At 37.0% G+C, this 26,894-nt stretch overlaps 1 protein-coding gene across 1 annotated transcript in view; it reads left to right on the top strand.

Moving 5' to 3' along the window:
- Positions 1-26,894, top strand: part of PRIM2 (DNA primase subunit 2) — a 313,454-nt gene that overhangs the window by 52,748 nt on the left and 233,812 nt on the right. The window contains exons 6-7 of the mRNA XM_017868174.1: positions 169-264; positions 2,298-2,435. Coding sequence (XP_017723663.1) covers positions 169-264; positions 2,298-2,435 — 234 coding nt within the window. The remainder of the gene's footprint in view (positions 1-168; positions 265-2,297; positions 2,436-26,894) is intronic.

Here is a 26,894-nt window from a genome sequence, read left to right as displayed (position 1 = left end):
CTTCACTAATGATAATGATTCAGATATCATGTTAGAAATGATTTCAGATATCAAGGTTTTAAAATTTTTAATAAAAGTAAACAGTATTCATTAATATAGGAAATCATTTTATTGAAACTGAATGAGGACTTCAAATTTTTATAACAGCTTAAAATATGTTTTTTTTAGATAAGTGATGAAGAGAAGACTCTTCGAGAACAGGAGATTATTGCCTCATCACCAAATTTGAGTGGATCTAAGTTGGCGTTGGAGTCCATTTATAAAGTATGTAAACATGTAAAATACTTCCTAGGTTTTGTTAAATATGTCACATTGAGCTTTATATACATATTTAATTAATCCATTTTTATAGCCTCTCATCACCACAGCTATTGCGTCTCTTGCACAGATACTGTCCTCATTGCACTAATGGTGTGCCAATGTTCTCTGCTGGGCTGTCTCCTTCCACAGATGCATTCCCAACCCTGCTTGGGCTCTGACCTCCCACTACAGGCTGTTTTCCTAAAGGAAACCCTCCTCGCATTGTTTGGGTCCTTACACCCTGCACTGGGCTATCCCCTGCCAGGAAACCCTCATCACCCATTTGGCCCAGCACTCTGTTTGGATTGCTGCCTTGCGTAGAAGCCCCTTTCACTTCTCTTGGCCTCTGACATCGTGGTGTCTTGCCTCATGGTCTTTCTGGCATTCCACTGGGCTCTGACATTGTAAGCCTACTTTTTTTCCTATGGGAATGCCCTCCTTAACCTACTCAGATTCCATCATCCAGTGCTGGACCACCTCAGTTTCCCCTCCCCACTCAGTGTAGAGAACTACTTCACATGAACCCTTCCAGGAGGGGAAGAGGGATGAGTTTAAATTCATTTTACAATTTGATAACTGCAACCCCACAATTTCCTTTGAAAAGAATGTGCTAATTATTATGAGTGAGTGCCAGTAGTTGAAAATCCTGCCCCATTCCAGCTTCTTTGTTTTGACTGTTGGGCCATCATTCAGTCAGCCTTTTAAGCTTAGAGTGTGGGGATCAATATATATTTCTCTTACACTACACATTTCCAGTTACTCTGCCTTCACTTCATATTTTGCTTCTACTTGGGCATTTTTATGTCCTCTGTGACCACCTTAATAAGCTAGAATCATGGAATATTATGGCTAAAGAATCCCTAAGGGTCAGTTAGCCTATCTCTTCCTCCCCTCTCTCAGTTTTACAGATCTGGCTGCTGAGATTTAGAGGCATTCATTAAATTCACCAAATAAGTCTAGTCAGTATCAGAGCCTGGACTAGAACTCATGTTTCTTCCCTATATTAATTGCAGTAAACCCTCTTACCTGCTCCTCTAATATGTCCTATGTAAGCTACCTATTTGGTGTAGTATCGCACAATTCTATCCTGTAGGGCTCTTTGACTTTCCATGTGTGCCCATGAGGGCAGGGACTGTGTTGTAATTGTAGAAATCAGTAAATTAATTGAAGGTTGTTGAAAAACACATGATCTGCTTATAGTGTGAGATGTCGTTGGATATAGAGAAAATTGTATGCATTTATATTTAATTCTTCCTTAAAACTTGAATGAATAGGCAATTTGGGAGTCATTTTCACCTACTTTTTTAACCTTGTTTTTTAAAAAAAGAAAACTATTGGAGAGTAAGAATGATTTTACAGTTTACTAATATCATACTTTGCTCATCTCAGAATTTTAGGATTGTTCATAGGGTTTAAAATCTAAGATTTTAAAATAAATTCTTGGGGCAAATACTTATTTTAATAGCAAAACCGAATGCTTGTTATTGTTTCCATTTCTTAGTATTGAGATTAGCTTTCTCAATGTATTTCTCTGGAGTGAGAACGGAAACATAGATGAAGAAATTGGAATTACTTTACTCACAAGTAATTTTCAGCACTGAATATGTTGTTTACAAATTAGGATTCTCTGTGATGCAGAATACAATGTGGGATATGTGAGGTGAATGCAACATGTGTAGAAGTCTTGAGTTAAGAGTTTGAAATCCTGGGGATTATGTTTTGTAAATTCAGAGGTTAAGGAATAAAAGAAAGCATTGCAACTTGGCCTTTTAGTGTTAACTATTTTCAAAACATAACTCTGAAATGAACGTATTTTGTACTGCCACTCTTTGCTAATGCTGTTGAGTTTTAAGGAGGATAAATTAATCATTTTGTTATTCTTTTGGCTCTGCTAGGACTAATGAATTTCTTTGTTTATACTTTATACATATGAAGACTTAGGAGGATTTCTTAATGACAGGTGCTGACTTATTTTCCCTCTTTCACTCTTAATTCAGATCCCTTTTGCTGATGCTCTGGATTTGTTTCGAGGAAGGAAAGTCTATTTGGAAGATGGCTTTGCTTACGTACCACTTAAGGACATTGTGGCAATCATCTTGAATGAATTTAGAGCCAAACTGTCCAAGGCTTTGGCAGTAAGTATTTTATTTTATTTCTGTATTTGACATGTTCACACTTTCAGTTATATACCCTTGGTAGTTTTGTTCTGTGTTTCTCTAGGAAATAAGTTAATTCAGTTTTCAGAATGATATTCAGATTACTTATGATATTGTACTATTAATCCTAAAACTCCTAGGTTTTTATTTGTTACTACTCGTAGTTGGTTTTTAAGTTTTTTTTCTTGATCCTACTAATACCAATGCTGAATGATAAATTTTGTGAGTAACCTCTGTGGGTTTCTTCATGGTCATATCTTTTTTCCTTAGAAATAGACTTCATATATGGCTCTTAACAATTAATGTGGCCTGTGGTAGATATAACTCCTAGATTTCTGTTCTGAATTAGTATTTGGTATCAGTAGAAGACAATATAGAAGAAAATCTTAAGTACTAACACAGTGATATGCTAGTGCTGCAATGAATAGCTCCGTACTGGGTGAATTTGGAGGTACCTGTGTTGAACAAATGACATGATCAGTGATTTTTAAGTAGTTTGTTGGAAGTGTGACTCTTAAGTGGTGATATCTTAAACTATACACATTTTTATATGTAAAACACATATTTTACAGTTGTTGTCTCTTAATCTGAGTCTAGTTTTTAATACTTTTTTTGTACCTGATGCAGAAGACAACTTCAAAGTTTTGTGACATGGCTGTTTTAAACTATACTGATCATAGTGTAAGCATATGCCAAGCTTTCCTTCTGAGTTAAAAATTGTATTTTCTGATATAAATAAATTTTTATTGATTCTCTGGGGTTACCTAAATATGTATAATTTAGCTATGTCAGCATTTGGGAAGACTAAAATATTAACTCTGTTTATTAAATGAAGGAATTTATGAGAACACCTAGCATAACAGATACTTAGTAACTGTTAATATTCTTTCTCCATTCCTAATCCTGTTATTTCTTTATCCTCATTAAAGTTGATGCTTTTAAATTTTTTCTTTACTTGTCTGTCACTGCCCTAGATTATATTCTAGTTATAACTAAGAATAGTGTCTTTCACCACTGTGAACCTCTGTGGAAGACACTGATGTTTGTCTACTGTTTGGCCATTACTCTTTTATTATTCTTAGTTTTATTCACCCATTTTCTCTCTGTTGACATTTTAGACCACATTTCTTTGTGTGAAATAGACAAATATTTTCCAGGATATTGGACAGTTTTAGCTGTCATCTATTAAATGCTGGTGGTGGCCCCCAGTCTCCATGACAACCAAAAATATCACCATACATTTCAGAAAACTTCTGGCATGTTAGTACTACTTTTAAGCTGATCATAGTCATTTCCTTCTTACCAAATCTTTGATTTATGCCTGTGACAATGTAATTGTGGCTAAAAAGTATGAGTTCTTTGGGGGCTTCTGAAAAAAGTTTTCTTGCTAAAAAAAAAAAAAAAAAGAAAGGCATGTGGGATGAAGCAGTCTTTTTTACCCCCTCTGGATATTGTTGTAACTGAATGTGATGCCTGGAACAGCTGCAGCCATCTAGAGATGAGGCAGGTACCTTTGGGACAACCCGATTTGCTGCATAGATATGTAGAAAGATGGAAAGAATCTGAGTCCTTGTTGCGGTCATTGAGTTGCTAAATTAACCTATTCTGGAACCACCAAACTTTTTATTACATGGGATAATGAAGTTTTCATTTTTAAAGGCACTAACTTAGGAACTCATATTTGAGTGGAATTCTCTTTCTCTAGTAGCAGAAAACATCCTGGTACCTAGATCAATGTCTGCATTAGTATTTTCTTTTCCAGTGGCAGGTAATAGCCTGTGCTACATTAACCAATAAATATAATCTGCTAGCTCATAAAACTGAGAAGTCTAGACATAGTATGGACTTCAGACATAGCTTGCTGAATGTTTCATCCCTTTCTCTGAATATATCTTTACCCTTATGTATATGCCTTATCCTCAGTCTGGCTTTCTGATGGTTGCAAAAATAGTTACCATGGGATCAGACTTTATTTCTGTATAGCATACTATCTAAAAGAGTTTCTTTGTCCCAGGGCAGAAGTTTGAAATCTAGGTGTTGGCATGGCCATGCTTCCTCTGAAGGTGCTGGGGAAAGATCTGTTCCACATCTCTCTTCTGGCTTCTGGTAGTTCTTTGACTTGTGGCAACATAACTCCAGTCTTCACACGGCATTCACCCTGCATGTCCCAAATTTCTGCTTTTTCTAAGGATATCAGTCATATTGGAATATCGTTTTTCTGAGGATATCAGTCACCTCTCAACTCCAATGTGACCTCATTGTAACTAAGTACATCTGCAACAATCCTATTTCTAAATAAGGTCACATTCTGAGGTACTGGGGGTTAGTACCTCAACATACGATTTTTTTTGGGACAGAGTTTAATCCATATCACATGTCTATCACTAAAGCAGTTATTGTAGTTTAAGGGGTAGCCAAGCCTAAGGATTGTATGTCTGCCCATTTAGATGGGGGATCATGGGAGCTGAGAGTCAGTGTGTTCCTGAAACCACAATATCCCAAACAAAAATGGATGATTGGTAGGAATGGGGAGACGGGAGAATGATGATGGGGAGGCAGACAACAATTTTCTACTACCTAGAAAAGACACTTAATATGAATTAAATGTACAAAGTTTTTCACTTTGTAATTTCTATTCAAGCCAAGCTGCCCAGTGCCTAATAATCTAACTATGAAAATGAATCTGAAATTCTTTTACTTTTGGGGTTTTAAAGCTACTTCTGATTTTGTGTATTGCAAAGCTTGAATACATTTTTAATAAGTTTTGACTGTTTATTTTATAAATTTGCCTTGAAAGCAACTTTAAAAGTTGTACATTTGCCACACATTTTTATTTTAGATAAGTCAAGATATTCCATGTATATTTGTGATTTATCATCCCAATATTCCAGTGTAGAAAGAAGGGTATGTGGCAGATTTTTGCGAAATTTTACAATTTTTTTCTACTTTCTGGGTAGAAGTGAGGGATCTATACTGAAAGAAAAGACAAAACTTGGGTTCCTAAGTTTGTAGTATATTCATTTTCAGCCAGCTGCACCTAAGCTTTGTACCTTGTTGATGAGAAATACAGTATTTATGAACTTTTAATTCCATTCTTCTTTACTTCTTTCTACTCATTCTTCCTGCTCCAAGCATACTGTTTAAAAAAATTAATACTTTAAAAAACTTTGAAATATCACAGACTTACAGAAAATTAAGTGGAAAATAGCAGCTTTTTCTTTAAATCATTTGAGAATGAGTTCCCAGCCTGATGTCTTGTCACCCCCAATACTTGTTAGTGTTTATTTCCTTCATACAGAACATTTTCCTGCATAACCACAATTCAACATCAAAATAAGAAAATTAATGTTGATAAGTTACTACCATCTAACCCTCAGACCCCATTGAGGTTTCACCAGTTGTCTCAATCACATCCCATACGCAATTTTAATTCATATTTGTTATTTAGTTGTCATGTCTCTTTAGTCTCCTTCAGTCTGCCACAGATTCTTAGTTTCTCTTAGATTTTCATGGACTTTGTTACTTTTGAAGATTATCAGCAGTTATTTTGTATCTCTCAGTTTGGGTTTATCTGGTGTTTCTGCCAATTTAGATTCAAGTTAGACATTTTAAGCAGTACTGTTACAGAAATTATGCTATGTTCTTTTCATTGCATTCTGTCAGATTACATGATTTTGATTCAGCCCAATTCTGATTGGCTTTATCAAAATTTATCCATTCTCTTGTTGATAGGCATTTGTGTTTTTTTTTTTTTTTTTTTTTTTTTTTGGTTATCGCGAATACTGCTGCTCTGAACATTGTAGCACATATTTTGGAAAACATATTTCTGTTGATTATGTGTTTAGGAATGGAATTGTAGGGTATTGAGTATATCTGTGTACAGCTTTAATGAATTTAGATTTACTTTAAATGGGTTTATTCTGGCTGAGTGGGGTGGCTCACACCTGTAACCCTAGTCCTTTGGGAGGCAGAGGTGGGAGGATTGCTTGAGCTCAGGAGTTTGAGACCAGCCTGGGCAACATAGTGAGAATCCATCTCTACTAAAACAACAACAACAAAACTAGCCAGGTGTGCTGGCATGCGCCTGTTAGTCCCAGCTACCTGGGAGGCTGAAGTGGGAGGATCACTTGAGGCTGGGAGATCAAGGCTGCAATGAGCTATAATGATGCCACTGCACCTCAACTTAGGTAGCAGAGTGAGACCCTGTCTCAAAAAAAAAAAAAAAAGAAAGAAAGGAAAGGATTTGTCTTGATTACGGGTGGGCTGTGGAGAATTCTGGCCTTGGTGTCTTGGATTTAATAGAAGATAGATAGTGACTTGCTTTCTCCTGGGTGGTTCAGGGCTGAGCCTGGTTGAGAGGAGGTCCAGAGAGCACTTTTTCTTATGTAGAAGAGTGGTGGGAGTTGTTGCCTGGGAGCCTGTCCTGACAGCTGTGGAAAGGAGCAGGAGGGAAGCAAAAGAGTTTCATTTAGGGCTGTGGCGAAGTAGAAATCTAAACCTATTGCTATGGTCTCTTTATTACTGTCCTTTCCGTTGAGGAAGGTTTTGACCTTGGAGTATGTAATTGAAAAATTTCAGCTTTATGAATGGAAATATTCTTGTGTGATAAGAAAAAGTACCCTAAAGTAGATTTTTTGAAAGGTATTTTGATGAGTGGTAGAAGATGAAATAAATGGTTCTGGGGGAAGTTGTAAATTGATAAGAGTTTTACCCCAGGTGATACCTGAAAGCTTATTCTTAACCTATGATCATATGACTTTTATAATATAACTATCTAGCTTTTGAACATGGTTTAGGACTGATAAAATTTGACATTACTTTTCCTTTGATAGGAACTCTGTGGCCCCACTTCCTCTCAGAACCTTCCCTTAAGTCCCAAGATTGTGCTAAGTGTATCTCCTTTGTGTTCCCACAGCATTCTGCACACGACCAAATTACAGTGAAATTATTCTTATTATGTGTTTTCCTCCTCAATTAAAATGTAAGTTCTTTGAGAGTGAGGGGTTTCTCTTAATTCAAATTTTTATCAAGTGTAGCATGTGGCACATAGGGTTAGTGCTCAGTAAAATTGTATTGAACTGACAGATACCAAATCATGATATAAACTTTCTTTTGTTCAGTTTACTGTTTATATATGCTGTTGATCCCACTATAAGTCACTGAGACAGAAAGGGGTTATAATGTGCATTATATGGATGAGGAAAATGCAGCGCAGAGAGGCCAAAGTAATTTGTCCAAGATTATGTTGGCTAATAATTGCTGGAGCCCTGACTTGATCTTAGGTTTTCTGATTGTAATTCTTAGGGTCTTTTGATGGTAACTGTGCCTTTGTCAAGAGTTGTATAACCAGGTGATTTAGGTCTTCAAACTCTGATAAAATTTTCGAAGGTAAGTATATTAAGGTCCAGTCACAGAGCAGGCACAAGGGGTAAATTTGGAGCTATGATTCAATAGATTGATAACCAGTTAGGGAAAAGAATGAGGGAAAGATAGATTTTTTTTTTTTTTTTTTTTTTGCTTCATATGGCAATTTTAGAAGCTGTAGCCAATTCTTTTATTTAATGGTTTATTTGTAAATAACTTTTTATTTGTTTATCCATGCATAGTTTTGGTTACTAGAGGTACACTACTTAACAAATGAGATGAGATTTCTTCTCTTACAAAGCTTATATTCTAGTGGGAGATAGACAATTATTGAAGAAATAAACAATAACAATATTGTAAATGACACGAGGGAGCCAGCTGAACAAATATAGAGGGAACTGCATTCCAGGCAGGAAAAGTCACTAATGCAAAGGCCCCAAAAGGGAGGAATCTTGGCTTTTTTTTAAGAATCAGAAAGGCCAGTGTAGCTAGAGCATAGTGAGCTATGGTAGAACGCTACCAAATAAGGCTGCAATGGCTAGGTGTAGGACTCTGTGAGACTTTGAGGTAGAGTCCCAGGGTAAAGAGTTTGATTTTTTTTTATCCTAATATAGTGGAAAGACATTGGATGATTTTGAATAAGTGAGTGATATGTTCTGATTTATGTTTAAAATAGATGACTGTGGTTGCTGCTTGAAAACCATTTTGGGGGATAAAAAAGGAATGGAAGCGGGAGGACTAGACTAGAAGTTTTCACATTAATCTAGATAGTGACTTGAAATGGATTGGTTGTGGTGATGTGACTGAAAGAAGTCAGTGGATTTCAGTTAGTTTTTGAAGTATTATTAACGTGGTGGATTGGTTGTGAGAGAAAGAAGAGTCAGCATAATGATGATGAGAGCTTAAGCGTAGTGAAAATTTAATATTTGCCAAGTGCTGTTGTAAATGCTTTATATGAATTAATGCATTTAGTCTTTATAGTAACCCTATAAGGCAGGTACCATTATCACTCTCTGAGGCTTGTAGTATCTTTGTACAGGTAGTGAGGAGCAGAAGCAGGATTTGAATCCATACAGTCTGGCATCAAGGTCTATGTTCTTGACCACTGTATTACACTGCCTAGAATTTTGGCTTGAATAATTTATTAGGGGGTGATGCCTTTGCCAAGATGTAGAAGACTCTGAGAAAAATACATAAAATAAAACAAAGAGTTCTATTCTGACCATGTTAAGTAGAAGGTTCTTATTGGTTACACAAATGGAGATGGCAAGTTTGAAGTTGGATTTGAGTGTCTACATTTTTGGGGAGGAGCATGTGAAGCCATGAGACTCCAGGAAGAGTGTGGGATGTCAGTGGAGAAGAGAGGGAGCCCACAGCTGAGCTTGGTTTCCATACACCTCCACTTGATACCATTAAGCAGAGAACATACTTTCTTTGTTGTTAGAAAATGGGGCAGATCCTTAAATTGGAGCTAGATTTCTTTGAGGCAGAAATCTCTTTTTTCTCACACAGTGTAACTATTTATTTTTATTTTTTATTTTTAGACAGGGTCCCTACTCTGTCACCCAGGCTGGAATGCAGTGGTGCAATTACAATTCACTGTGGCCTTGACCTCCCAGGCTCAGGCAGTCCTCCTGCCTTAGCCTCCTGAGTAGCTGGGACCACAGGCATGTGCCAACATGCCTGGCTAAGTTTTTATTAATAAAAGTTTAATGTAGAGTTGGGAGTTTCCCTATGTTGCCTGGGTTGGTCTAGAATTCCTGTGCTTAAGTGATCCTTCTACCTGAGCCTCCCAAAGTTCTGGAATTACAGGCGTGAGTCACCATGCCTGGCCTTAATTTCACTTTCTATTTGTGAGACTCATCCTTAGAGGGTACTGGTAAAACATTAATGAAACCAGACTTCCAGAAAATGTATTTATACACATCTTATTTAGATATAGAAAAAAGGACTTTGAGAAGTTCCCAGGAAGGTAATTGACAGGCAGGTAAGTGGTTCTTACTTGGAGTCACAGAAAAAAGCAAGGATTTTCTTTTTTTGAAAAGGATTTCCTTTTCACATTTAAAAAATACCAGTTGGGTCTGTGACTCACTAAATGTTTGTTGATTTGGAAAATATGCTTTGTAGGCACTTGATCAGGTAATTTTTATTTCTAAAGAGTTTGGAATCCTCTTAAATCTTGTATCCTCTTTTTAAAAGTAGTGTTCAATTTTCTTCCTTAAACTGTGATTAAATATAATTAATTTTCTTGAATGGTTACTTAGTTGGGAATCATATGGGAGTTTTTTTAATTTTTTTTTGAGATGGAGTCTCGCTCTGTCACCCAGGCTGGAGTGCAGTGGCGTGATCCCAGCTCACTGCAAGCTCTGCCTCCCAGGTTCATGCCATTCTCCTGCCTTAGCCTCCCAAGTAGCTGGGACTACAGATGCCCACCACTGCACCCGGCTATTTTTTGTATTTGTAGTAGAGACGGGGTTTCACCGTGTGAACCAGGATGGTCTTGATCTCCTGACCTCGTGATTCTCCCACCTCGGCCTCCCAAAGTGCTGGGATTACAGGTGTGAGCCACCGCGCCCGGCCCATATAGGAGTTTTCTTACTATTCATGTACAACTAGCTGATGTCTTGGGTTCTAGTTAGCATGTCTTTTAAAATATACTGATTATTTAATGCCATTTTACAGTGGTCACTGTGAACTAGTCAGTGCTGCAGTGAATCCGTCAATATGCAAGTAGTGCTTCACCTCCTTTCACATGCTTTCACCTCCACCCTTACTGTCAGGCACCAGTTCATTTGTTCTCCCTTGCTTCTGATCGGTAGGAAACAAAATGTTGCAATTGAAAGCCATGAGACTATTAGGAAGGTGCAAAAGTAATTGTGGTTTTTGTCTTTACTTTTAATGGCAAAGACTGCAATTACTTTTGCGCCAACCTAATAACAGAAAAAAAATCATTTTTTGGGGAAAAATAAACATATGCCCTTTCTAGTTAGACAGGTTTGTTGACTGAGGTTGCTCAGCTGAACTTGATTGTTGTTCTATTTGTGAGATACTGGTTTGTTAACCTTTTTCTAAGATGCAGTTTACAATCTGTTGTCTATTCAACACACATTTCTTTTTTTTTAACTTTTAGGTTTGGGGGTCCATGTGAAGGTTTGTTACATAGGTAAACTCATGTCATGGGAGCTTGTTGTACAGATCATTTGATCACTCAGGTATTAAACTCAGTACCCAATAGTTACCTATTCTGCTCCTCTCCTTCCTCCCAACCTCCACCCTCAGGTAAACCCCAGTGTTTGTTGTTCCCTTCTGTGTGTTCAAGAGTTCTCATCATTTAGCTCCCACTAAGTGAGAACATGCGGTATTTGGTTTTCTGTTCCTGAGTTAGTTTGCTAGTTATTAGCCTCCGGCTCCATCCATGTTCCCACAAAAGACATGACCTCATTATTTTTTTGGTTACATAGTATTTCATAATGTATGTGTACCACACTTTCTTTATCTAGTCTGTCACTGAGGGACATTTAGTGTCTTTGCTATTGTGAATAGTGCTGCTATTCCGTGTCTTTGCTATTGTGAGTAGTGCTGCAGTGAACATTAGTGTACATATGTCCTGATGGTAGAATGATTTATATTCCTCTGGGTATATACCCAGTAATGGGATTGCGGGGTTGAATTATAGTTCTGCTTTTAGCTCTTTGAGGAATCACTGTATTGCTTTCCCCATTGGTTGAACTAATTTACACTCCCTCCAACAGTGTATAAGTGTTCCCTCCTCTTCGCAACTTCATCAGCATCTGTTATTTTTTGACTTTTTAGTAATAGCATTCTGACTGGTATGAGATGGTATCTCATTGTGGTTTTGATTTTCATTTCTGTAATGATCATTAATATTGAACTTTTGTTCATATGCTTCTTGGCCACATGTATGTCCTCTTTAGAGAAGTGTCTGTTCATGTCCTTTGCCCGCTTTTTAATGGGGTTGTTTATCTCTTGTATATTTAAATTCCTTGTAGATGTTGAATATTAGACCGTTGTCAGATGAATAGTTTGCAAGTATTTTCTCCCATTCTGTGGGTTGTCTGTGTACTCTGTTGATAGTTTCTTTTTCTGTGCAGAAGCTGTTAAGTTTAATTAGATCCCATCTTTTCTTTTTCTTTTTTGCTTTTGGTGTCTTCGTCATGAAATCTTTGCCCATTCCTGTGTCCAGATGGTATTGTCTAAGTTGTCTTCCAGGGTTTTCATTGCTTTGGGTTTTACATTTAAGTCTTTAATCCATTTTGAGTTGATTTTTATATATGGTATAAGGAAAAGTCCAGCTTCAATCTTCTGCATATGGCTAGCCAGTTATCCCAGCACCATTTATTGAATAGGGAGTCTTTTCCCCATTGCTTGTTTTTGTCAGCTTTGTTGAAGATCATATGGTTGTAGGTGTGTGACCTTATTGCTGGGCTCTCTATTCTGTTCCATTGGTCTGTGTGCTTGTTTTTGTACCTTTACCATGATGTTTTGGTTACTGTATCCTGTACTATAGTTTGAAATTGGTAGTGTGATGCCTCAAGCTTTGTTCTTTCTCCTTAGGATTGCCTTGGCAATGAATATCAGGCTCTTTTTTAGTTCCATATGAACTTTCAAATAGTTTTTATTTATTTATTTATTTAGTTCTGTGATGAATGTCATTGGTAGTTTGATAGGAATAGGATTGAATTATATAAATTGCGTTGGGTGGTATGACCATTTTAATGATATTGATTCTTCCTGTCCATGAGCGTGGAATAGTTTTCCATTTATTTGTGTATCTCTGATTTCTTTGAACAGTCTTTTGTAATTCTTATTGTAGCGATCTTTCACCTCCCTGGTTAGCTGTATTGCTAGGTATTTTATTCTTTTTGTGGCAATTGTGAACGGGATTGCCTTGTTGATTTGGCTCTCAGCTTGGCTGTTGTTGGTATATAGGAATGCTAGCGATTTTCGTTCATTGATTTTGTATCCTGAAACTTTGCTGAAGTTGTTTATCAGCTGAAGGAACTTTTGGACTGAGACTGTGGAATTTTCTAGATATAAAATTACATCATCTGCGAACAGGGATAGTTTGATTTCCTGTCTTCCTATTTGGATGCCTGCCCTTCATTTCTTTTTTTTTTTTTTTATTAATAATAGCTGAATAGTAACTTTATTCTCCTTTATTCTTAGCATTTACATTATATTTGTAGTTTATTAATCCATCTGATTCTAAAAGTTTTGCAGTGGCCAAAATTCATCAAGTATCAAAATTCTTTGCTAAATCCAAAACTAGTGAAAATTAGGTCTCAAATAAAAGGAAAATAGAACTGATAAAGACAGTCACAGTTTTCGTGAAATAGAAGGGCCACTAATAGCCTAGAGAGGGAGAAGGAAAATACTCATTTTTTAAAGTGGATATCCTAATTTTATTTATTTTATTATTTTAATTTTCCATAAGTTTGTGCGGGTTGTATTTGGTTGCATAAGTAAGTTCTTTAGTGGTGATTTGTGAGATTTTTGATGTACCCATCACCCGAGCAGTATATGCTATACCATATTTGTAGTCTTTTATTTCTTGTCCATTGTATCATTCTTATGCCTTACATTCTCATAGCATGGCTCCCACATATCAATGAGAACATATGATGTTTGGTTTTCCATTCTTGAGTTACTTCACTTAGAATAATAGTCTCTCATCCAGGTCACTGCAAATGCTGTTAATTATTCCTTTTTATGGTTGCATAGTATCAATAGTATCATATATGTATGCACACACATACATACATACATACATACATACATACATATATACCACAGTTTCTTTATCCATTCATAGATTGATGGGCATTTGGATTGGTTCCATGATTTTGCAATTGTCAGTTGTGCTGCTATAAACATGCATGTGCAAATATCTTTTTCGAATAATGACTTCTTTTCCTCTGGTAGATACCCAGCAGTGGGATTGCTGGATTAAATGGCAGTTCTACTTTTAGTTCTTTAAGGAATCTCCACACTGTTTTCCATAGTGACTGTATTAGTTTACACTCCCACCAGCAGTGTAGAAGTGTTCCCTCTTCACCACATCCATGCCAACATCTGTTTTTTGATTTTGGTCATGGCCGTTCTTGCAGGAGTAAGGTGGTATCACAATGTGGTTTTAGTTTGCATTTCCCTGATCATTAGTGATGTTGAGCATTTTCATATGTTTGTTGGCCATTTTTATATCTTCTTTTGAGAATTGTCTATTCACATCCTTAGCCCACTTTTTGATGGAATTTTTTTTTTTCTTACTGATTTGTTTGAGTTTGTTGTAGACAAATTCTGTATACTAGTCCTTTGTCAGATGTATAGATTGTGAAGATTTTCTCCCACTCTGTGGGTTGTTTACTCTACTGACTGTTCCTTTTGCCGTGCGAAAGCTCTTTAGTTTAAGTAGGTTCCAGCTATTTGTCTTTGTTTTTATTGCATTTGCTTTTGGGTTCTTGGTCATGAAATCCTTGCCTAAGCCAGTGTCTAAAAGGGTTTTCCCAGTGTTATCTTCTAGAATTTTTATAGTGTCATGTCTTAGGTTTAAGTCCTGAATCCATCATCAATTGATTTTTGCATAAGGCGAGAGATGAGGGTCTAGTTTCATTCTCTTGCATGTGGCTAGCCAATTATCCCAACACCATTTGTTGAAAAGCCAACACCATTTGTTGAAAAGGGCAACTTTTCCCCACTTTATGTTTTTGCTTGATTTGTCGAAGATCAGTTGGCTGTAAGTATTTGGGTTTATTTCTGGATTCTCTATTCTGTTCCATTGGTGTATGTGCCTATTTTTATACCAGTACCATGCTGTTTTGTGACTATGGCCTTATAGTATAGTTTGAAATCAGGTAGCGTGATGCCTCCAGATTTGTTCTTTTTGCTTAACCTTGCTTTGTCTATGTGGGCTCTTTTTGGTTCCATATGAATTTTAGAATTGTTTTTTCTAATTCTGTGAAGAATGATGGTGGTATTTTGATGGGATAGCATTGAATTTATAGGTTGCTTTTGGCAGTATGGTCATTTTCGCAATATTGATTCTACCCCTGCATGAGCATGGGATGTGTTTCCATTTGTTTGTGTGATCTGTGATTTCTTTCAACAGTGTTTTGCAGTTTTCCTTGTAGAGGTCTTTTGACTCCTTGGTTAGGTATATTCCTAAGTATTTTATTTTAATTTTGCAGGTATTGTAAAAGGGATTACGTTCTTGATTTGAATCTCTGCTTCGTTGCTGTTGGTGTATAGCAGAGCTACTGATTTGTGTACATTAATCTTGTATCTGGAAACTCGCTCAATTCTTTTATCAGTTCTAGGAGCTTTCTGGAGGAGTCCTTAGGGTTTCCAAGGTTAACGATCATAATGTCAGCAAACAGAGACAGTTTGACTTCCTCTTTACCGATTTGGATGCCCTTTCTTTCTCTTGTCTGATTTCTCTGGCTAGGACTTCCAGTACTGTGTTGAAGAGGAGAGGTGAGAGTGGGCATCCTTGTCTTATTCCAGTTCTCAGAAAGAATGCTTTCAACTTTACCCCATTCAGTATTATATTGGCTGTGGGTTTGTCATAGATGGCTTTTATTACATTAAGGTATATCCCTTGTATGCTGATTTTGCAGAGAGTTTTAATCATAAAGAAATGCCGGATTTTGTGAAATGCTTTTTCTGCATCTATTGAGATGATCATGTGATTTTTTTTGTTTTTAATTCTGTGTATGTGGTGTATCACATTGATTTGCATATGTTAAACCATCCCTGCATCCATGGTATGAAACCCACTTGATCATGGCGATTATCTTTTTGCTATGTTGTTGTATTCAGTTAGCTAGTATTTTGTTAAGGATTTTAGCAACTATGTTCATCAAGGATATCGGTCTGTAGTTTTCTTTTTTGGTTATGTTGTTTCCTGGTTTTGGTATTAGGGTGATGCTGATGTCGTAGAATGAATTAGGGAGTGTTCCTTCTTTCTCTATCTTATAGAATTGTATTAAAAGGATTGGTACCAATTCTTCTTTGAATGTCTGGTAGAATTCTGCTGTGAATCTGTCTGGTCCTGGACTTTTTGTTGTTGGTAATGTAATTACCCTTTCAATCTTGCTATTTGTTATTGGTCTGTTCAAGGTATCTAATTCTTCCTGATTTAACCTAGGAGGGCGTATTTTTCCAGGAATTTATCCATCTCTTCTAGGTTTTCAAGTTTATGTGCATAAAGGTGTTCATAGTAACCTTGAGTCATCTTTTGTACTTCAGTGGTGTCAGTTATAGTATCTCCTGTTTCGTTTCTTAGTGATGTTATTTGGATTTTCTCTCTTCTTTTCTTGGTTAATCTTGCTGATGTTCTATTAATTGTATTTATCTTTTGAAAGGACCAGCTTTTTGTTTCATTTATCTTTTGTATTATTTTTCTTGTTTCAGTTTCATTTAGTTCTGCTCTGATCTTGGTTATTTCCTTTCTTCTGCTGGGTTTGGATTTGGTTTGTTCTTGTTTCTCTAGTCCTTGAGGTGTGACCTTAGATTGTCAATTTGTGCTCTTTCAGTCTTTTTGATGTGGGCATGTAGGGCTATGAACTTTCCTCTTAGCACTACCTTTGCTGTATCTCAAAGGTTTTGATAGGTTGTGTCATCATTGTCATTCAGTTCAAATAATTTCCATCTTGATTTTGTTTTTGACCCAGTGTTCATTCAGGAGCACGTTATTTAATTTCTACGTATTTGTGTGTTTTTGAAAGTTCCTTTTGGAGTTGATTTCCAGTTATATTCCATTGTGGTCTGAGAAAGTACTTGATATAATTTCAATTTTCTTAAATTGATTGAGGCTCGTTTTATGGCCTATCATATAGTCTATCTTGGAGAAAGTTCTATGTGCTATTGAATAGAATGTGTATTCTGCGATTGTTGGATGAAATGTTCTGTAAATATCTGTTAAGTCTAATTGTTCCAAGGTATGGTTTAAATCCATTGTTTCTTTGTTGACTTTCTGTCTTGATGACCTATCTAGGGCTGTCAGTGGAGTATTGAAGTCTCCCACTGTTTTGTATTGCTGTATTGTTTTATAAATTTGGGAGCTTGAGTGTTAGGTGGATGTATGTTTAGGATTGTGATATTTTCCTGTTGGACAAGGCCTTTTACCATTATATAATGTCCCTCTTTCTGTCTTTTAACTGCTGTTGCTTTAAAGTTTGATTTGTTTGATACAAGAATAGCTATTCCTGCTCAATTTTGGTGTCTATTTGCATGAAATGCCTTATTCCACTCCTTTACTTTAAGTTTACGTGAGTCCTTATGTGTTACATGAGTCTCTTGAAGGCAGCAGGTAGTTGGTTGGTGAATTCTTATCCGTTCTTCAATTCTGTATATTTTGGGTGGAGCATTTAGGCCATTTACATTTAATGTTAGTATTGAGATGTGAGGTACCATTCCATTCATTGTGCTATTTGTTGCTTGTGTATCTTGGTTTTTGCTTTTGTTTTTTAAATTGTATTTCTGTTTTGTAAATCTTGTGAGATTTATGCTTTAAAAAGGTTCTGTTTTGATGTGTTTCCAGGATTTATTTCAAGATTTAGAGCTCCTTTTAGCAGTTCTTGTAGTGGTGACTTGGTAATGGCAATTTCTCTCAGCATTTGTTTGTCTGAAAAACACTATATCTTTCCTACATATATGATGCTTAGTTTTTCTGGATACAAAATTCGCGGCTGATAATTGTTTTGTTTGAGGAGGCCGAAGACAGGGCCCCAATCCCTTCTAGCCTGTAGGGTTTCTGTTGAGAAATCTGCTGTTAATCTGTTAGGTTTTCCTTTATAGGTTACCTGGTGCTTCTGTCTCATAGCTCTTAGGATTCTTTCCTTCATCCTAACTTTGGATAACCTGATGAAAATGTGCCTAGGCGAAGATCTTTTTGTGATGAATTTCCTAGGTGTTCTTTGTGCTTCTTGTATTTGGATGTCTAGGTCTCTAGCATTGCTGGGGAAGTTTTCCTTGATTGTTTCCTCAAATATGTTTCCCCAGCTTTTAGAATTTTCTTCTCAGGAACACCGATTATTCTTAGGATTGCTTGTTTAACATAATCCCAGACTTCTTGGAGGCTTTGTTCATATTTTCTTATTCTTTTTTCTTTGTCTTTGTTGGATTGGGTTAATTCAAAGACCTTGTCTTCAAGCTCTGAGTTTCTTCTACTTGTTCAGTTATATTGCTGAGTTTTTCCAGAGCATTTTGCATTTCTAAAAGTGTATCCAAAGTTTCCTGAATTTTTGATTGTTTTTTCTTTAAGCTATCTATTTCCTTGAATATTTCTCCCTTCACTTCTTGTATCATTTTTTGGATTTCCTTGCATTGGGCTTCACCTTTCTCTGGCCCCTCCCTGATTAGCTTAATGACTAACCTCCTGAATTCTTTTTCAGGTAAATAAAGGATTTCTTCTTGTTTTGGATCCATTGCTGGTGAACTAGTTTTTTAAAAAATCAACTCCTGTGTTTGTTGATCTTTTGAATGGTTTTTCATGTCTTGACTTCCTTCAGTTCAGCTCTGATTTTGGTGATTTCTTGTCTTTTGCTAGCTTTGGGGCTGATTTGTTTAGGCTTCTTAATTCTTTCAGTTGTGATATTAAGTTGCTAACTTGAGATCTTTTTAACTTTTTTTTTTGAGACAGTCTCGTAGTCTCGCTCTGTTGCCAGGCTGGAGTGCAGTGGCGTGATCTCGGCTCACTGCAGCCTCTGCCTCCTGGGTTCAGGCGATTCTCCTGACTCAGCCTTCTGAGTTGCTGGGACTACAGGTGTGTGCCACCACACCCAGCTAATTTTTATATTTTTAGTAGAGATGGGGTTTCACCATGTTGGCCAGGATGATCTCGATCTCTTGACCTCGTGATCTGATCGCTGTGGCCTCCTAAAGTGCTGGGATTACAAACATGAGCCACTGCACCTGGCTGATCTTTCTAACTTTTTATGTGGCTATTTCGTGCTATGAATTTCCCTTTAACACTGCCTTAACTGTATCCCAGAAATTCTAGTATGTTGTATCTTTGTCCTCATTAGTTTCAAAGAACTTCTTGATTTCTGCCATAATTTCATCTTTTTACCCAAAAGTCATTCAGAAGCATGCTAATTTTCATGTAATCACATGGTTTTGAGTGATTTTCTTAGTCTTGACTTCTAGTATTATTGCATGGTGGTCCGAGAGTGTGTTTGTTATGATTTATGTTATTTTGCATTTGCTGAGGATTATTTTATGTCCAATTATGTGGTCGCTTTTAGAGCATTTGCTATGTGGTGATGAGAAGAATGTATATTTTATTGGTTTTGGATGGAGAGTTCTGTAGAGGTCCATCAGATCCATTTGGTCCAGTGTTGAGTTCAGGTCCTAAATATCTTTGTTAATTTTCTGCCTCAATGATTTGTCTAATACTGCTGGTGGAGTGTTGAAGTTTCACAGTATTATTTTGTGGGAATCTTTGTCTCTTTGTAGGTCTCTGAGAACTTGCTGTATGAATCTGGGTGCTCCTGTGTTGAACGCATATATATTTAGGATGGTTAGGTCTTTTGTTCAATTGAAGTCTTTACCATTATGTAACGCCTTTCTTTGTCTTTTTTTTTTTTATCTTTTGGTTTGTTTGAATTCTGTTTTGTCTGAAATTGGGATTGCAACCCCTGTTTTTTTCTGATTTCCATTTGCTTGGTAGATATTCCTCTATGCCTTTATTTTGAGCCCATGGTTGTCATTACGAGACCCATTAAGAGATAGGTCTCTTGAAGACAACATACCGTTGGGTCTTGCTTTTTTATCCAGCTTGCCACCTATGCCTTTTAAGTGGGACATATAGTCCATTTACATTAAATGTTTGTATTGATATGTGTACATTTGATCCTGTAATTGTGTTGTTAGCTGGTTATTATGCTGGCTTATTTGTGTGGTGGCTTTATATTGTCACTGATCTATGTATTTAAGTGTCTTTTTGTATTAGCCAGTAGCAGTCTTTCCTTTCTATATTTAGTGCTCCTTTCAAGATCTCTTGTAAGTCAGGTCTGGTGGTAATGAACTTCCTCATTTTCTTATCTGAAAAGGATAATATTTCTCCTTCACTTAGGAAGCTTAGTTTGGCTGGATATGAAATTCTTGGTTGAAGTTTTTTTTTATGAATATTGAATATAGGCCCCTAATCTCTTCTGGATTGTAGGGTTTCAGCTGAGTAGTCTGCTGTTAGCCTGATGGGATTCCCTTTGTAGGTGACATGTCCTTTCTCTTTAGCTGCCTTTAACATACTTTCTTTCATTTTGACCTTTGAGAATCTGATGATTGTATGTCTTGGGGATGATCTTCTTGTGTAGAATCTTGCAAGAGTTCTCTGTATTTCCTGAATGTAACTGTTGGCCTCTCTCACAAGGTTAGGAAAGTTTTCATGGACGATATTCTGAAATATGCTTTCCAAGTTGTTTGCTTTCTCCCCTTCGCTTTCAGGGATAAAAGCGAATAATCCCGTACTTCTTGGAGGTTTTGTTCTTTCCATTTTATTCTTTTGCTTTATTTTGTCTGACTGTCTTATTTCAGAGAGTCAGTCTTCAAGTTCTTTCTTCAGCTTGGTTTATCCTGCTGTTAATTGCATTGTGAAATTCTATATTGTGTTGTTCAGCCCTGTCAGGTTTGTTATGTTCTTTTTTATACTGGCTATTTCCTCCTTCAACTCCTTTATCATTTTGTTGTGATTCTTAATTTCCTTGGATTGGGTTTGAGTTTTGATGATCTTTATTCCTGTTCATATTTTGAATTTTATTTCTGTAATTTCAGCCAGCTCAGCCTGGTTAAGAACTCTTGTAGGAGAGCTGGTGTGGTTGTTTGGAGAACATGCGACACTCTGGTCATTTGAGTTATTGGAGTTCTTGCTTTGGTTCTTTCTCATCTCTGCATGTGGCTGTTACTTTAATCTCAGTGTAGATTGAGTAGTCAATAGTCTATTGAGAAGTCAGTGTACTTCTTTTCTTGTGTTTTCACAGGGCCAAGCCTTTGTGCAGGGTCTTGATGTGAAGCCGACTTCTTGTATTTGGTTTAAGAGGAGGGTATATTAGCAAGTTATTTTTGGTGTTGAAGCTTTGGGGTGTGATGCAGTAGGTGGCCCTTAGGCATATTAATCAGCTGGTAGACTCTTGCTTGGGTTTGTTGCTCCCTTATGTTTCCTCACAGTTGGAGCCGTGTTCTCTCTTAATGCGTGGGGTCCTCTCCCCTTTGAGTGCTGGCTGTAGATTGCAGCTTGGCACTCCTGGGCTGCCCAGTGCAGTTCTGGACGTGCTCAGTGTTTATGTTCCTTCCCCAACTTGGAGACAGCAGAGGAAGGGACCTTAGTAGTGTTTGTGCCAAGGGTCTTTTGCTTTTCTCATGGGGACTCCACCCTGGAGAGGTGCAGGTCTGCAGTCACCCAGTGCAATCAGTCCAGGATGGAGGGCCTGTGCTGTGGCCCCAGCCAGGGGTTCCCTGTCTGGTGACTAGCACTGGGGGTGGGTAGGTGGAACCCCTGGGAGATGGACTGGTCTCTTCTCCTTGGCTCAACTGCAGCTTGTTGGAGGTGTGGATAAGGCATTGAGAGTCTTTGCTCCTTCATTAGTCTGAGGGTAGCAAGGGCAGTTCCACTGCAGAGGCAGTGGTAGGGAAGCTTTCAATTGCCCCTGGTTGCTCTGTCCAGGGAGCTGCAGAGCTGCTACTGGTTTGATATATCTGGCAGGGGGTGACTGGAGGCCCAGGCCTGGAGGACCTGCCCAGTGAGGAGATAATATGGGAATGGGCACCTACGTAACAGGCTGGCCACTTTTCCATAGTGCTGCTGCCATATCCTGGGGGCCCACTCCAGTCCCCTAGTCACCTTGGATTTTCCAGTACCTGGAGGTATCAACAGTGAAAACTGTGAAACAGCAAAGATGGTAGCCTGCTCCTTCCTCTGGGAGCTCATCCCAGGAAGGTATGGACCTGTTGCTTGCCCAAATACACCTGTAGTAGGAGGCTGGAGACCCCACATTTCTCTAACATATGTCAAGTTTACTGCATAGTGCCTAGGTATGGGAAATGGGAAGTTGATGAGACACAACCCTGGTCCTCAAAAACTCTCTTTGTAGTAGGGGGAGCTAAGATGTCCAGAAAGGACTCAATGACCAGGTGAAAGAGAGCCTGAGAGCTGTATTACCTAAGTTCAGAGAAGTTTGAGAAATGATAGAGTTGATACTGGCTTTAAATGATTTGGGTACATGGAGATGTGCAGCTTACAAAGAATAGTAGATGTAAATGTTAGGTGCTGGAAAGCATAACTATGTTTGGGGAATGGTTTTAGAGGTATGATTGATACGGTTTAATGTCTATGGATAAGAATAGCAGAAGATCAAATTGTCAAAGTGAGTATTACCAAGTCTATGAGTTCGAATTTTAGTGTGTATGCTGGTGGTTTCCAAACTTTTGATTGTGTCCCCTCAGTTAAAATATTACCCCTGCCCATAGATGTAGGCAATATAAAATGGGGGTTTTAAAAAGGAGAAATTAGAAATACATATTGATAATTTTTTCCCCACTTCAGTAATTTCCCTTGCACACATTTAGTTTAGAATCATTGTAAACTACTGGTGTTATTGTTGGAGGTGTGTTTTAGCAATAGGGATATGAAACATCTTCATGGTTTTCTCCATATGTATATGTATGTCCAGAAAAATTACACGTTATACATACACACATACTTTTATTTTAGAAAAACAAAGCTATTGGCACTATTCACAGAACAGTATTGGGTAAAAGTTATTTTCTTGTTTTAGTGAAATATTCTAGGTTTTTGATAGAACTGGTTTCATTCATTACAGAAGTCAGTATTGTATATGAAAGTTCTGAAAATTCCAAAGTGCTATATATAAGGTGTTTATTTGAAGGGATAGTTCATGTGAAGAATATTTTAAGATGTTTTGAATATTCCTTTTGTTTCTCTCTATAGTGCTTTGTGCAGTTCCATGTTTCATAATTATGGAAATTATTGCCAAGAATGTTAGTGATTCTCTCATTTCAAGTTTTCTTTGTTTTCTAGTTGCCAGTAAATTTTATCATACAGAAATAATTTTTAGAGCAGGAAAGGATTTTAGAGTTCGTGTAGTAATTATTTGTGTGCTGTTTTGCCCTCTTCCTTGGCAAGTAGACTGTAAACTGTAGGCTTATAGATATTGTCTTAGTTTGGGCTGCTGTAACAAATTATCGTAGACTGGGCAACATCAACAACAGACTTTTGTTTGTCATCATTTTGGAGGCTGGTGGGGGCCTGCTTCCTGGTTTGCAGATGGCTGTCTTCTCATTGTGCCTTCAAATGGTTGAAAGCTGAGAAAGCAGCAGCAAACTCTCATGATCTTATTACCTCCCGAAGGCCAATGGATATATTTGCTTGTTCCATTATTCATGATAGTGCTTAGCAAAGTGTTTTCTAAGAGGCTGTCTATAAAACTTACAAGCAGGCCTCTTCATTTTGCCCATGAACGTCTAGCCTCTGAAAGGTTGAGTGGCCTACCAGAACTCACGTTGCTCATTAGTGAAAGACCTGAGTCTTTTACCATATGTCTCTCGAAACTCAATTTCAGTGCCTGTTCTATTATAGTTTGTTGCTTCTCCTGCTTTCTCTGATTTACCCTCAAGCAGGTGTTTCCATTGCATATTTTAAATGCTTCAGCAGCTCCAGGGTATAGATTGTGTTATATTCAACTTAGTGATCTCTGGTACCCAGCACAATGCCTTATGGAGTAGGTGCTCAAGATCTGATGAATTACCTTGTGAGAGCTGCATGTTTGCATTCTCCTGATTTGTTGAGAAAACTAAAGTAACTTGGGGTTGCACCTCAGTGTACTGTTTATAAAAGGAAAGAGTAAAGTGTATACCTGATAACATGTGTGAAGTGCTATACATGCAGAATATTTCTGAAATCCCAGTTGCAAATGTTTATGAACTCAGAATACTCCTGAAGAACTGTTGCACTTGGCTACAGTAGTTCAAACTGTTATTCATCGGACAGTTTTTCTCTGCAGTATGTAAGGTGTGAATTTTATATTTTGCTTGGAAATTTATGATGCAGCATAAACCAGGTTTAAAGTCTAGCTACCTTGCAAGGAGCAGCTTCATTCTTCATGGTTGAACTCTCCAGAGTAATCCTTGGGTTGCTATTTTTGTGTTCACCTTTGTGGATTTTTTTCTCTTTCCTCATTTATGGAAAAGATCAGACCTCCTATACTTTTTGTAATAAACTCCAATTTTCCAGATCATTTATCATACTTAAGAATCATATTTACCCATTTTAAAAGCTTCAGCCTAGATTGGGTAGAAAATACTTAGTATTTTTATACATTATTTCTACTTCTTTTTTTTTCACTGAGCTGTGTTGCTTTCACTGACACCTGAATGCACTGAAACACAGATTTTATACCTATGCCTACTTGTGATGAGAAAGTATCAGCAGATTCAGTTGCTAGGAAACAGCTGAATACTGAAATAGTTTTTTTTGGTGGGGAGGGATACTTGTAAATTCAGTTCTTTGACACTTCTACTCTCATACAGCAAAAATTTCTTCAGTCACTACCAAGAAAGATGCATCACCTGTTAGTTTTCTAATTTAGAAATTTTGCACAGGAGGAGTGGGCATATGTAAATGTTTACAGGTTGATAAAGTGTTGAGAGTGTAATTTTTAACACTGGACATTGTAAAGTAATGATTATGTAGATGCCTTTGAGTTTTAGTTTTTTCAAAATTTTCTGATTCATCATTAATGAGAGAAAGAGCAAGAACAAGAGAGAGACATATGCAAACACATACACATGACACATAGGAATTTAAACCAAAGTAAAATACCGTATTAATTAAACTAACTTTCTCATAGTAATAGGATTGGCCACATCCTATATTAAATCACCCAGCTCTGCATTTTTACCTGTGATACTTAATAATTATGTCCCAGAGCAAGAATAAATATTAAAAAGAAGTGTGTGGTTTGGCTTTCTTTGATAACAGATTGTCATTTATTTTTGTCATAGTAGTATCACCTTTAAGTAACTTTTCCTGAGTACCCACTATGTGCCAGGCAAAAACATGGGAGACATAGGTATGTTTAAGCTTTCAGGGTGCCTAGTATGTGTGAGAGGGGGCAGCCAAAAGGATTAAATTGAGAACACATATGATAAATTTAATTGTGTCTGGTACACAGTATATGCTTATTAAAAAATTAGAAACCTGCCTTCATCAACAGTACCACCACCATCATCATCACCCAGCAAGCCAATTCTTCAGCTAAAATCAGTTCAGAGTAAACAGAGAGACATATAAACAGTCATCATATGTGTGGTCAATAAAAAGAGAAGTCCATACCAGGTAAAGAGGCATCACAGAAAAGAGAGTGATGGACTTGTCTGGGGATTGCAGAGAGAGCTTCAGAGATGTCAGGTCTGAGCTGGATTTTGCAAGGCTCTGTCTTGGATGTGAGCATTCTCTTGACTTTGTCTTTTTTATGGAGTGGGGAGTAAGACCACTGCTTTTTTTTTTTCCTTCTTAATTTTTTTAAGTTCTCTCATTTCTTCCTTGTCCATACCCTTGTCTGATAATGAGGCTTGACATCTATCTTCCTGCCTGCTCCATTCAGACAGATGAGTACTGTCCATGGTTTCTAATTCTCTACCTTCAATTTTCACTGCTTGTCTTTTTAATTGCACATATACGTTTAGGAATTTGTCAAGGAGTACAGAATCCATCTTCTGATTTACATGCATTGAGAGTCTTGTGTCTCAGAAATGAAAATCTTAATAAGACTTTCTGTCTTTATCCAAGTGACAGAGAGAACCCTGTGAACTTAAGTAGGCAGTATATATACTAAAATTGGAGTGGTGCAGAAGATGTTACCCAACAAGTTCTAAGAGAGTAATGTGTAAGTTCAAATAAAAAATAAAAACAAAAAATGAAAATCGTCTGAGACTAGTTGATTGGAAATAACTAAGGAATGAGAGAATTGAGAATAACAGGCGTGGTTTCCCTTAAAATTTTAAAGGGGGACTAAGAGTAGAAGGAAATGTTTTATGAGACTCTTGCTGTTTTGTATAAAATCTTATTTTTTATAATTTTATATGTCTCATGCCTACATTTTAAAAGAGAAACCTAACATACAGTTATGAGACTTTAGAAATATCATGGAGAGTACTTATGCTCTGATTGTGATTGTCCCTTGTGGCACTATGATTTTGTTCATATATAAGATTATATTTGTTGTGTTGCAAAACAGCCAGGTGAACAGTGTCATTGAGTTTACTAAATTGAGGTGTGAATGGCGTAATGATCTAGAAAATAGATAACTGAACCTGGAAAAAAGTATAGAAGACAGATTACTTGCTCATAAATTTGAAACAAAAGAATGGCAAGCAAGATTGGTAACCCGAATGCTATCTTTCTTAACGGTGTCATCAAAAACTCCACAGTTACAACATTGACTATTAAAGGCTAAAATAATGGTAAGAAAATGAAATAATGTTCAATCTTTGAGGAAAAAATGAATATAGCTTTTTGGATTTTGGCGGGGCAGCTATAATCTCAAAGAAAGAGAATAACAATTTGCATTTATAGTCTTTTCTTCTAAGTAGCTTAAAGTTTTGTAAGTATATTTTCATTAATCCTTTGGACTACGTTTGAATTTTGTTCAAAATATTAAGAAGGAAATAATCTCTACTTCTTATAGATGGCTGAAAAAATGACATACTGAGAGTCACAGATTTTTTTACTTAAATGGCTTCATTGTTTTATGTTTCCACTTTTTTTTTTTTTATGAAAGCAAGTTTATTAGGAAAGTAAAGGAATAAAGAATGGCTACTTTATAGGCTGAGCAGCCTCCACTGTTATTTTTTAACACTTTGCCTAAGGAATGTATTTATCCTTCAAATATGTATCAATTGCATATTGTGGGTTAGGCCTGAGGCAGTACACAGTGGCACAGCCACATGGGGTAAAGAGCAGGGAGAAAAAGAGAATTTGAAACGGTGTTATTTTCTCCTTCAATTTCATGTGGCATCAAATCATTCTTTTGAGGTCAA

This window comes from Rhinopithecus bieti, unplaced genomic scaffold (genome assembly GCF_001698545.2).
Source record: "Rhinopithecus bieti isolate Rb0 unplaced genomic scaffold, ASM169854v2 scaffold_841, whole genome shotgun sequence".
In the NCBI taxonomy this organism is placed as follows: Eukaryota; Metazoa; Chordata; class Mammalia; order Primates; family Cercopithecidae; genus Rhinopithecus; species Rhinopithecus bieti.
The sequence above is the reverse complement of the archived record's forward strand: the minus strand, read 5'-3'. Positions and strand labels throughout refer to the sequence as shown.